The sequence below is a fragment of the Halichoerus grypus genome, chromosome X (assembly GCF_964656455.1).
Source record: "Halichoerus grypus chromosome X, mHalGry1.hap1.1, whole genome shotgun sequence".
NCBI classification, from domain to species: domain Eukaryota; kingdom Metazoa; phylum Chordata; class Mammalia; order Carnivora; family Phocidae; genus Halichoerus; species Halichoerus grypus.
The window spans coordinates 70,909,191-70,921,702 of record NC_135727.1 but is presented as its reverse complement, the minus strand read 5'-3'; the positions used below and the strand labels follow the sequence as shown (position 1 = coordinate 70,921,702).

General features: G+C 35.5%; 1 protein-coding gene across 1 annotated transcript in view; it reads right to left on the bottom strand.

Annotated features, from left to right (window-relative positions):
* The window catches only part of TEX11 (testis expressed 11), a 299,675-nt gene that overhangs the window by 162,868 nt on the left and 124,295 nt on the right, over positions 1 to 12,512 (bottom strand). Inside the window, exons 12-13 of the mRNA XM_078065032.1 lie at positions 12,262 to 12,343; positions 9,363 to 9,441 (exon numbers count right to left, since the gene is read on the bottom strand). Of these exons, the coding sequence (XP_077921158.1) occupies positions 9,363 to 9,441; positions 12,262 to 12,343 (161 nt within the window). The remainder of the gene's footprint in view (positions 1 to 9,362; positions 9,442 to 12,261; positions 12,344 to 12,512) is intronic.

Below are 12,512 nucleotides of genomic sequence, written 5' to 3'. Positions count from 1 at the left end.
AACTACTGTATTATGCATCAAATTTACCCAACAAAGCAATAATCTCTGTTGAAGCCACAGAAGATTATCCATCCATACATGTATTATTAACACATCCACATGTTTGAGTTTTAACTTTTTAGCACAAAGTGCTTCCTGGTAAATGATACAATTAATAGACATCTTATACTCTTAAAAAACACTTCAACCTTGTATTTAAATTTCAAATCAAGATTTATTTTAATAACTAACTATTGCAGAAATACCTTCTGTAGTCACACAAATTATGCTGACCAATCAATATTAAACTTGTAAAACACAGCAACAGTGTTCAAAAGTTCTGTCGTATCAAAATTCTCATTGACACCACCAATAAATATGCTTTACTGGGCAGTATTACATCTGTCTATGCAACAACAACAACAAAGAACAAATAACTCCCCTGGGGCGCCTGGGTGGCTCAGTCGTTAAGCATCTGCCTTCGGCTCAGGTCATGATCCCAGGGTCCTGGGATCAAGCCCCGCATCAGGCTCCCTGCTCCACGGGGAGGCCTGCTTCTCCCTCTCCCACTCCCCCTGCTTGTGTTCCCCCTCTCGCTGTGTCTCTCTCTGTCAAATAAATAAATAAAATCTTTAAAAACAAAAAAACAAATAACCCCTTTTAAAGCAACCCGTCCAATAAATTACCAACCATATCTTCAATGTGCCAAACAACAGCATTTCGGATTAGATTTGCATTTGAAACTTAAGAACACATCTTGTGCCTCTCTCAATAGATACTCTTTTGTAAACTGTCATCTGTAAAAGTGTTTGACTCCTGGGCAATCTTTTTCCTTAATATATAACTATAAAATTGCATTTTATAACAGGATTGCTTATTTTATTCAGTTAAGTTTTCATGACATCACTTTTCTGTATACTAGCCACAGTTTCTCCTTTATTTTGCTTTATAATGAGCTTGTAAGTTGTATTCATTTGACACAGACACACTTTGTATATTAAACACACCAGAATCTTTTATTTCCATCACAAAGAAATTTGTTCTCTCTTATTTTCTTGAAATGCCCTCTCAGTCTAGCTTACATTCTCTCACTTTTAAAAAAGAAATGTGGGTGCCATAAACATTTAGTTTCCCCTTATATCTGCTCTACGAATAATAACAACACAAAAAAAGACAAGTGACAACTTGACACACAGGATAAGGTAGAAAATAAGGAAGTGTGTGGACTATGTCAAACTGGAGAATACACGCCCCAATGTCTAAAGGTGGCAATGGCCACTTAGCTCCAAATGATTGTTGCTTAGCAGGAATACTGACCAAATGTTTCCAGATTTTTCAAGAAAAGTCAGAAATCCAGATTTTTATTTAAAATTGTTAAATATTGGCAATTAATTCATCCTTATGCAACACATTTCTGGCCATATCCAGCTCACAGTCCACTGATTTGTGAACTCTGCTACATGATAAATTCCTTTAGAATGTAGAACTGGGGAGAAAAGTTTGTCAGTCTTAAACACAACATTCAGGAAATGAGGGACAAAAAAAAACTATGAGGTGTATATATAAAACAAACAATAAAATAACAAAAGCCCCTCCTTATAAGTAATTTCTTTAAATGTAAATGGATGAAACTCCAATCACAAGACAGAGATTGGAAGAATGGATAGAAAGAATCCAACTATATACTGTCCAGGAGAGACTCACTTTAGATTCAAAGACACAAACAGGTAGAAAGTGAAATGACAGAAGATATTCCATACAAATAGTAACCAAAAGTGAGCAGGGGTGGTTATAACGAAACCGACTTTAAATTTAAAAAGTTACAAAAGACAAAGAAAGACATTATACATTAATTAAAAATCCAATACCGCAAGAAAATATAACAATAATAACAGACCATCAATTTAAGAGAATTGAAGGTAAGATAGTGCTCTACAATAATAGTTGGAGACTTCAAGACCTCTTCTCAAAAATGGATAGAACCGGATGAAAGTAAGAAATAGAGGACTTTAACAACACAATAAACCAAGAGACATATACAGCACAGTCTACCCAATAACAGAATACACATTCTTCTCAAGGGCACATGGCACATTTTCCAGGATAGACCCAATGTTAGGCCACAAATTTAGTCTCAGTAGATTTGATTTCACTTATTTATTTATTTGTTTGTTTATACAGAGAGAGCACAAAAGCAGGGCGGAGGGCAGAGGGAGAGGGAGAGAGAGAATCTTAAGTAGGCTCCATGCCCACTGCAGAGCACAATGTGGGGGGTCGATTTCATGACTCTGAGATCATGACCTGAGCTGAAATCAGGAGTCAGAAACTCAACTGACTGAGCCACCCAGGCACCCCTCAATAGACTTAAACAACCAATGAAATGAAGAAGAAATCACAAGGGAAATTAGAAAAAACTTAAGACTGAATGAAAATGAGAATACAACCTACCAAAGCTTACAGGGAACAAAAAAAGTCATGCTAAGGGAGAAATTTATATCTATGAATGCTTACATTCAGTAACAAGAAAGATCTCAAATCAACAACCTAATTTTACAACTAAGGGAATAGGCAAAAGAAGAACAAACAAACTACAAAACTACCAGAAGGAAGGAAATAATAAAATTAGAGCAGAAATAAAAGAAATAGAGACTAGAATAACAATAGAAAAAAAAATCAATGAAACTAAGAGTTGGTTTTTTTGAAGAGATAAACAAAAGTGACAAATTTTTAGCTAGATTAAGAAGAAAAGAAGTGAATAAAATCAGAAATGAAAGAAAACAAATTACAACTGATGCCTCAAAAATTAAAATAATTATAAGGGACTACCATGAAAACTTATATACCAAATTGGATAACCTAGAAGAAATGCATGATTTCCTAGAAACACAACCACCTACGAAGCCTGAATCATTAAGAAACAGAAAACCTGACAGACCTATAACTAGCAAAAACACTGAAGCAGTAATCAAAAATCTCCCAACTAAGAAAAGCTCAGGATTAGATGGCTTTACTCCCAAATTCTACCAAATATTTAAAGAATAAATGCCAATCCTTCCCAAACTTCCAAGAAATTGGAGAAGGGAACACTTTGAAACTTATTTAATGAAGCCAGAATTACCCTGATATCAAAAGAACAACAACAACAACAAAAAAGAAAATACCAATGGCATTTTTCACAGAAGTAGAACAAGAATCCTAAAACTTATACAGAACCACAAATAACCCTGAATAGCCAAAGCAATCTTGAGAAAGAAGAACAAAGCTGGAGGTATCATGCTCCTGGATTTCACACTATACTACAAAGATACAATAATCAAAACAGTATAGTACTGGTATGAAAACACACACATAGATCAAAGGAATAAAACAGACCACCCAGGAATAAACCCACACATATATATCAACCTCAACGGGGAAAAACTGAGAGCTTTTCCTCTATAGTCAGGAACAGGACAGGGATGTCCACTCTCACCACTGTTATTTAACATAGTACTGGAAGTCCTAGCCTCAGCAATCAGACAACACAAAGAAATAAAGGGCATCCACATCAGCAAGGAAGATGTCAAACTTTCACTATTCGCAGATGACATGATTCTTTATGTAGAAAACCTGAAAGACTCTACCAAAAAACTGCTAGAACTGATACACAAATTCAGCAAAGTTGCAGGATATAAAATCAACATACAGAAATATGTTGCATTCCTATACACCAATAATGAAGAAGCAGAAAGAGAAACCAAGGAACTGATCCCATTTACAATTGGACCAAAACCCGTAAGACACCTAGGAATAAACCTAACCAAAGAGGTAAAAGATCTGTACTCTAAAAACTATAAAACCCTGATGAAAGAAATTGAAGATGACACAAAGAAATGGAAAGACATTCCATGCTCACGGATTGGAAAAACAAATATTGTTCAAATGTCTACACTACCCAAAGCAATCTACACATTTGATGCAATCCCTATCAAAATACCAACAGCATTCTTCCCAGAGCTAGAACAAACAATCCTAAAATTTGTATGGAACCACCAAAGACCCCAAACAGCCAAAGCAATCTTGATAGAGAAAAGCAAAGCTGGAGGCATCATGATTCCAGACATCAAGCTATATTACAAAGCTGTAGTGATCAGGACAGTATGGTACTGGCACAAAAACAGACACTTAGATCAATGGAACAGAATAGAAAACTCAGAAATGAAGCCACAACTATATGGTCAACTAATCTTCAACAAAGCAGGAAAGAATATCCAATGGAAAAAAAGACAGTCTCTTCAACAAATGGTGTTGGGAAAACTGGACAGTAAAATGTAGAAGAGTGAAACTGGACCACTTTCTTACACCATACACAAAAATAAATTCAAAATGGATGAAAGACCTAAATGTGAGACAGGAAACCATCAACATTCTAGAGGAGAGCACAGGCAGCAACCTCGTTGACTTTAGCCGCAGCAACTTCCTACTAGACATGTCTATGGAGACAAGAGAAACAAAAGCAAAAATGAACTACTGGGGCTTCATCAAGATAAAAAGCTTCTGCACAGCAAAGGAAAATATCAATAAAACTAAAAGGCAGCTTACATAATGGGATAAGATATTAGCAAATGACATGTTTGATAAAGGGTTAGTATCTAAAATCTATAAAATAAAGAACTAATCAAACTCAACACCCAAACAACAAATAATCCAGTTAAGAAATAGGCAAAAGACAGGAATAGACAGACATGTTTCCAAAGAAGACATCCAGATGGCTAACAGATACATGAAAAGATTAAAAGATTCTTAACATCAACTCATCATCAGGGAAATACATAACAAAACCATGATGAAATACCACCTCACGGGACACCTGGGCGGCTCAGTCAGTTGGGCGTCTGCCTTCGGCTCAGGTCATGATCCCAGGGTCCTGGGATCGAGTTCCGCATCGGGCTCCCTGCTCAGCGGGGAGTCTGCTTCTCCCTCTGCCTGCTCTACCTGCCATTCCCCCTGCTTGTGCTCTCTCTCTCTCCGACAAATAAATAAATAAATAAATAAAAAGAAATACCACCTCACACCAGTCTGAATGCCTAAAATTAACAACCCAAGAAACAATAGGTGTTGGCGAGGATGTGGAGAAAGGGAAACCCTCTTACACTATTGGTGGGAATGCAAACTGGTCCAGCCACTCTGGAAAACAGTATGGAGGTGCCTCAAAAAGTTAAAAATAGAGCTACCCTATGACCCAGGAACTGCACTACTAGGTATTTACCCAAAGGGTATAAAAATACTAATTCGAAGGGGCACATCCACCCCAATGTTTATAGCAGCATTATCAACAATAGCTAAATTATGGAAAGAATCCAAAGGTCCATCAACGGATGAGTGGATAAAGAAGATGTGGTATATATATACAATGGAATATTACCCAGCCATAAAAAAGAATGAAATCTTGCCATTTGCAAGGATGTAGATGGAACTATAGAGTATTGTGCAAGTGAAGTAAGTCAGAAAAAGACAAATACCATGATTTCACTCATATGTGGAGTTTAAGAAACAAAAGAGATGAACATGTGGGAAGGGAAAAAAAAAGAGAGGGAAGCAAAACATAAGAGACTCTTAACGACAGAGAACAAACTCAGGGTTGATGGAGGGGCGGTGGGTGGGGGATGGGCTAAACAGGTGATGGGTATTAAGGAGAGCAGTTGTTGTGTTGAGCACTGGGTGTTGTATGTAAGTGATGAATCATTAAATTCTACTCCTGAAACCAATATTACACTATATGTTAACTAATTAGAGTTTAAATAAAATTTTGAAGAAAAAAATTAGAAAAAAAAGAAACTGTGTGGTCCAGAAACCTAAAATATATACTATCTTGTCCTTTAAGAGAAAGTTTGCTACTGTGAATTGGATGAAGACAGCTGGAATGCCTATAAAATCTGAAGATAACATAAACTGGGAAGAGAAGTTAAATACACCACATGACAGAATTAAAATTCACAGGATTAGAACAACTAAAAAAAATAGGCTATAACAATCAGGTTGAAACTTAATAGCTTATAAAATACATGTGGGATAATATAAAATATATATTGATCTCTGCCCCTGGTTCCTAGCACAGAGATCTAAAACCCTTGTCATTTCCTAAGTGATAAGAACACTAGGAGCATCTCTTGTTCCAATATTTGTTTTTTACCCCATCCCTGACACAGAGCTCCTAAAACTCCTATAAATTCCTAAGTGATAAGAGCTCTAGCAGCATCTTTTGTTCTACTGAGGTTATTCTGGATGGCTCCTGGATGGGGGTTGATCACCAGAATGACCAAGCCATGATTAGAAGCTTGGAATTTTCAGCTCCACCCCAAATCCTTCAGAGAAGAGAGAAGGACTGGAAATAGAATTAGTAATTGATCGTGCTTACGTGAGAAGGTCTCCATAAAACCCCAATAGTGCAGGGTCCAGAGAGCTTCCTGGCTAGTAAACGTATTCACACCAGGAGGGTACCACATCCCAACTCCATATGGACAGAAGCGCCTGTACACGGAATTCTCCCAGATCTCACCCTATGTATCTCTTCATCTGGCTATTCATCTGTATCCTTTATCATGTCCTTCAATAAACTGGTAAACATAAGTTAAGTGTTTCCCTGAGTTTTGTGAGCCACTCTAACAAATTAATTGAACCTGAGGAGGGGGGGGTGTTAGAACCTCTGATCTATATCCAGTTGGTCAGAAACACAGGTGATAACCTGGACTTGCAACTGGCTTCTGAAGTATTGGGGGGGGGGGCAGTCTTGTGAGACCAAGCCCTTAAACTGTGGGATCTGATGTTATCTCCAGGTAGACAGTGTCAGAATTGAGTTGAATTGCAGGACACCCAACTAGTGTCACAAAGAATTGCTTGGTGTGGGGAAAAACCTCCACATATTTAGTGACAAGAAGTGAAACGTTTTGTGTGAGTAGTAAAGGATACTCACAGCGAAGAAATATACATGGGAAAAACACACAGTAGGAAAGAACTAGGTTTTTTCCTTTTAGTGTGGCCACTGGGTACTTATTCAATCACAAAAGTAAAGGATATTGAATTCAGAGATAAGAGCAAATGATATTGTAAAGATCTAGTTTTCTAAGCCCCGTAAATTCACTATGTGATGTGGCTGTAAGAAAAGCACTAATCTTAGCATTGGCTTCATTAAAAGAAACATAGGCTCTAGAACAGTGCTGCCCAGTTGAACTTCCTATGATACTGGAATTGTTCTCTATCTGCGCTGTTCAGTAAGCTACAGCCACTCACCACATGTGGTTAATGAAACTTGATATATCTAGTGTGACTAAGGTACTAAATCTTTTTATTTTGTTTAATTTTAGTTAATTTAAATTTAAATAGCTATAGGTGGCTTGCTACAATACTGGATAGTGCAGGTTTAGAACATTTAGAACATAAAAAGTAGGTACTATTGGTTAGACCACATCTGTAGTATTATGTTCATTTCCAGTTACCATACTTACAAACTAGAAGTGACTGACCAATATTAATGAACAATGTTAGAATGAAGTGGGGAAGAACTGTCAAGTAAAAGATTTTGATGTTACCACATGGCAGAACTAGCAGCCTTAGAAATTACTGGAAAATATGTATCAATTGTATATAAGAAAAAATTGTGTGTTCCGGCTTTGTAGAAACATAACAATCATTTCTCATCCAAGAAGTCATGTCAGGTAGGAGACTGGTCTGCAACAATGGTTGGTAAGCTATAGCTTGCAGGCCAAATCCAACCAGCCACCTGTTTTTGTAAATAAAGCTTTATTAGAACACAGTCGTTTCCATTTATTTACAGATTTTCTATGGCTGCTTTCACTGTAAGAGCAGAGTAAAGGAAGTGTTACAGAGAATTTATGGTTTACAAAGGCTAAAATACCACCTGGCCCTTTACAGAAAATGTTTACTAACCTAAAATAGTGATTCTCAGAACCACTTAAAGGAACTAATAAAGAATAGAGGTCTGGACTTGTTGGATTAAGGCAAGGCCTGTGATCTCTATATTTTTAAAAAGTTCCCTAGTGATCATTTTGTATAACAGTTTTATTGAGGTATAATTCCCATACCATACAAGCATCCATTTAAAGTACACAATTCAATGGTTTTTAGTATATTCACAGAGTTGTACAACCATCACCCAATCAATTTTAAAACACTATTATCACGTCAAAAAGAAATGCCATACCCATTAGCAGTCTCTCCCCATTTTCCCCAAGTCTCACAGCCCTAGGCAACCACTAATCTACCTCCTGTCTCTATAAATGTACCTATTCTGGAAATATTATATAAATGGAATGATATAATATATGATCTTTGTGACCGGCTTCTTTCACTTAGCATAATGTTTTTAAGGTTCATCCATGTTATAACATATATCAGTACTCTGTTTCTTTTTCTTAAATTTTTAAAGGTTTGAATTCTAGTTAGTTAACAGTGTTATATTAATCTCAGGTGTACAATATAGTAATTCAACAGTTCCATACATCACCCTTTATTGCCAAATAATATTCCATGCTATGGGTATACCACATTTTGTTTACCTATTCATCAGTTGATAGACATTTTTAATTGTTTCCACATTTGAGTATTAAGAATAACGTTGTTATGAACATTCACATGTAAGTGTTTTATGGACATACGTTTTCTATTTAACTCAGGAATGGAATTGTTGGGTCATATGGTAACTCTCCATTTAACTCACTGAGGAACTAAGAGACTGTTTTAAAAGCAGCTGCACAATTTTACCATCCCACCATCAGTGTATGAGGGTTACAATTTCTCTACATCCTTGCCAACATCTGTTGTTATCTGTCTTTTTGATTATAGCCATCCTAGTGGGTGAAGTGGTTTCTCGTTGTGGTTTTGATTGGCATTTCTCTGATGGCTAATGATGCTGAGCATCTTTTCAAGTGCTTATTCCCCAGTAATTCTGATGCACACTGAAGTCTGGGAACCATGAAGAGGTCTGTAAATACTTTAAGATCCCTTTCGACACTAATGGTCCCATAAAGATAGAGCCAGAGAGGTGCATTACTCGTAGAACTGCACTTGCTCATGCCTTCCTGTTCCACCTGACACTGCCCTGTAGGTTAACCTAGGCTTAACTCCTGTTTTTCACAGCCCCGACTACCTTATTCTTTTCTCCTTTTATTTCTTTTTCAAAATTTTACTGTTAATTTTAAAATTAACTTGACTTTTGACTGTTTAAATCATTAAGCAAGCACTTCCATCTTCTAATTTGATCAGCACAATGGCAAATGTGGTGCTCTGTGAATACGGATGGATATAAATGGATATATTCAATATATATTAATGGAAACCTTAAAAAATGTTAGTCTTTAAAGAAAAGAAAATCAATTCTACTGTACCGTTCATGATCCATCAGCAGTGTAGCAACGTTCAGACAAAAGTCTAGAGACATGTCAAGATGCATTATTTCCATAACAGCTAAAAAAGAAAACAAGTGAAATAATCGTATCAGTTTCATTCCTGAGGAAGCTTAGCTATTTTCAGTAATTTTCCTCTGTTCAAAATCTACTTTCTAAACATTTGCCATATACCATGCCTTGCCTAATAATTTATCAAAATCTTTTTATAAAATGGTAACATCCAATGCCAGAGTGTAGTGAAACAGGTACTCTTCTATGGATGGCAAAGTAACTTGGTACAATCTTTTTGAAAAGCAATTTGGCAATAATGTATGCTAAGAACACAGTGGTTAAAAGCTTGGGACCTGAAGTCAGACAGACTTATATTTGAAACCATTTGCCACCTACATGGCTATAGGCAAGTTACTTAGTTTTTCTGTGCCTTAGTTTTGTCATCTGTAAAATGGGAATGTATCACCAATCTCTTAGGTTTGTTGAGAGGGTTACATGAGATAATGAATGTAAATTACATAGCAAAGAGAGTAAGCATTCAGCAAATGACAGTGACTATTATTATTACATATTCCCTCTACTGCAAAAAGTGTACTTCTGAAAAGTCATCTGAAATAAGGGAAAATGTTTATAAGCAAAGATATTAAAATCAGTGTAGATTATAATAATAAAAAGGAACTATATTCTTGAGTGTTCACTATAGGTAGGTGATAAACTATTACAAAAACCATTTAAAGTGTTGAGTATGAAATAACATAGAAAAAATGAATATGCTCTAGTATGAAAAATGTTTGTAAGATCAGTAAGTGAAAAATCAGGAAATAAAGCCTGCATGTACTATATGGTCAAAATTCTATAAAACAAACAAATTTAACCAAAATAGAAAAAGCTCTGAAAATAAATGATCAAACTGCTAGAAGTGAGTGTTCAGACTATTTATTTACCAAATATCTAGTGAGTGTATTCTCTGTGCCAGAAACTGTGCTTGGTGCTAAGAACCCAGTAGTGGACAACACACACAAAAATCCCTATTGTCAAGGAACTTATATTCCAGTGAATGGCGGGACCATGGATATTTTTAGTATTTTCCAAAAGTTTCCTTAATGGGTATGTGCTACCCTTTCATAATAAAAAAAAAATTTGTATGTTTTTCCACTTTTTCTACTACAAAAAATACCAGTGAAATTCTAATACCAGCAGTTAGACTGACCATTCTAAGAGTAAAGTACTTCCACTAGCAAAGAAATGAATGGACTACAAAAACGCAAGTTTCATACATTCTCTCAATACAACAAAGTAAAAGATAATTTAATATTTTAAGGTATAGAAAAGTTGGATTCAGGGAAGTCTCCTAATTTGTAATCTAACATTGCGACTTCATTACTCTGAATATCAAGAGACTAGATTAAATAAAAACAATATGGGCATAAAGAACAGTTTCATTTTAAACTCTGCTTTTTATCTGCATTTTGATAAATATTATAATGGGGCATTCTAATCTAAGATTAGTCAACTTTAAAGTAGGTGACTCCATAATCACTTTGCTCTTCCTATATTGTATTGGTTTGAGTAAGCCTATTCCTCTAATTGGTTAGTTGGTTTGTTTATTCTCCTAGTGGAAAAAAAGTAGAGTTGTCTTCCTGGTTCCTAACATTTTTCAACCTGTGTATACTGAGATGATACTGTTACCTAGAGATACAGAATCCTCTATACACTTCAGCTTCTAAGGTCTCCTAGTGATTAGCTAAAACTCTAGAGGTCACAGAAAGTTTCAGAAGTACTAAATTAGAACTAAATTTAGAGCTACTACCAAATTTGATTATTATCCTATTTATTAAAAATTGTTATTATCTATGGGATAGTTATTATACTAGCATATAATTTTATATAGTAAAAATAATATACCTCTATAATGCAACTATACTTTTATATAGAAAAAAATAAAGCACATACAAATTAAAAGAATTTAAATTATTTTTATGGCTAAACATAATTGAAATACTGTTAAGGGGCCAGTGTGCATAGAGAGACTTTTTGCAGTAGTAACAGTAATAATAATAGCTACAATAATAGGTAACAAGTTTTGCACACTAACTCTGCACCAGGCATGCTGCTAAATGCTTTATATACATTTTCTCAAGGATTCTCAAAATAACACAATGAGGTAGACATTATTATTATATCTCTTTTAAAGACGAAGAAACTGAAGCAAGGGAAAAATTAAGTGACTTGCCAAATGACTCAAAGATGTGTATCAGGATGTTTACTCTGTGAGGTGTACATTCTAGACCCTTAAGAATTCTGAAAAAGGGGCACCTGAGTGGTGCAGTCCGTTAAGCGTCCACTCTTGGTTTCAGCTCAGGTCGTGATCTCAGGGTCATGAGATCAAGCCCCATGTCAAGCTCCACACTCAGCACGGAGTCTGCCTAAGACTCTCTCTCCCTTTCCCTTTGCCTTTCCCCTACCTTCTAAAATAATAAATAAATCTTAAAAAAAAAAAGAATTTTGAAAAACAAACAGCAATGTTTATACAAGTAATAATAAAAAGCACAGCAGTACAAAGGCTTTTTCTACCCAAAGTTAATCTTTTTTCATGGTGTTAGACAACTTCAGAAGGGCAGCTGCAATTTTTGCTAAACTGAAAAAAAAAAAACAAATAGTTTTTATTCACCTCTTTTTTTTTTACTACCCATTAAATTTGCAACTATTCCCTCTTCCTTCTCTTTTTCTTCCTAGCTGACAGGCTTCTCCTTATCCTATGTGATCAATTTCCTTCTCAGTCACCATCAAATTGCACTTATTGTTAGCATACTATAAAAGATCCTATATTAAACAAACTGGTAATGATATTTCAAAATTGTGTGTTCTTCACACACAGAGATGATACCTTCAAGGAGTTCTTCATTAGCTATTTCACTCTTCAAGAGGATTTTCATCTTTAAGAAAAGCCCAGCTGGATCTAAATGTTCCTATTTTAAACAGAGAAATCACAATGACATTAAAACTGTAGAATGTAAAAGACAATTTTCAAGTAATTGCCTGTTTTATTCAACCACAGCAGAATGACTCATGATCAAAGAAAATCAAAATTATAAAAGATCAGATCATAAAATCTGGTTTATCCCTGAGGATATTTTC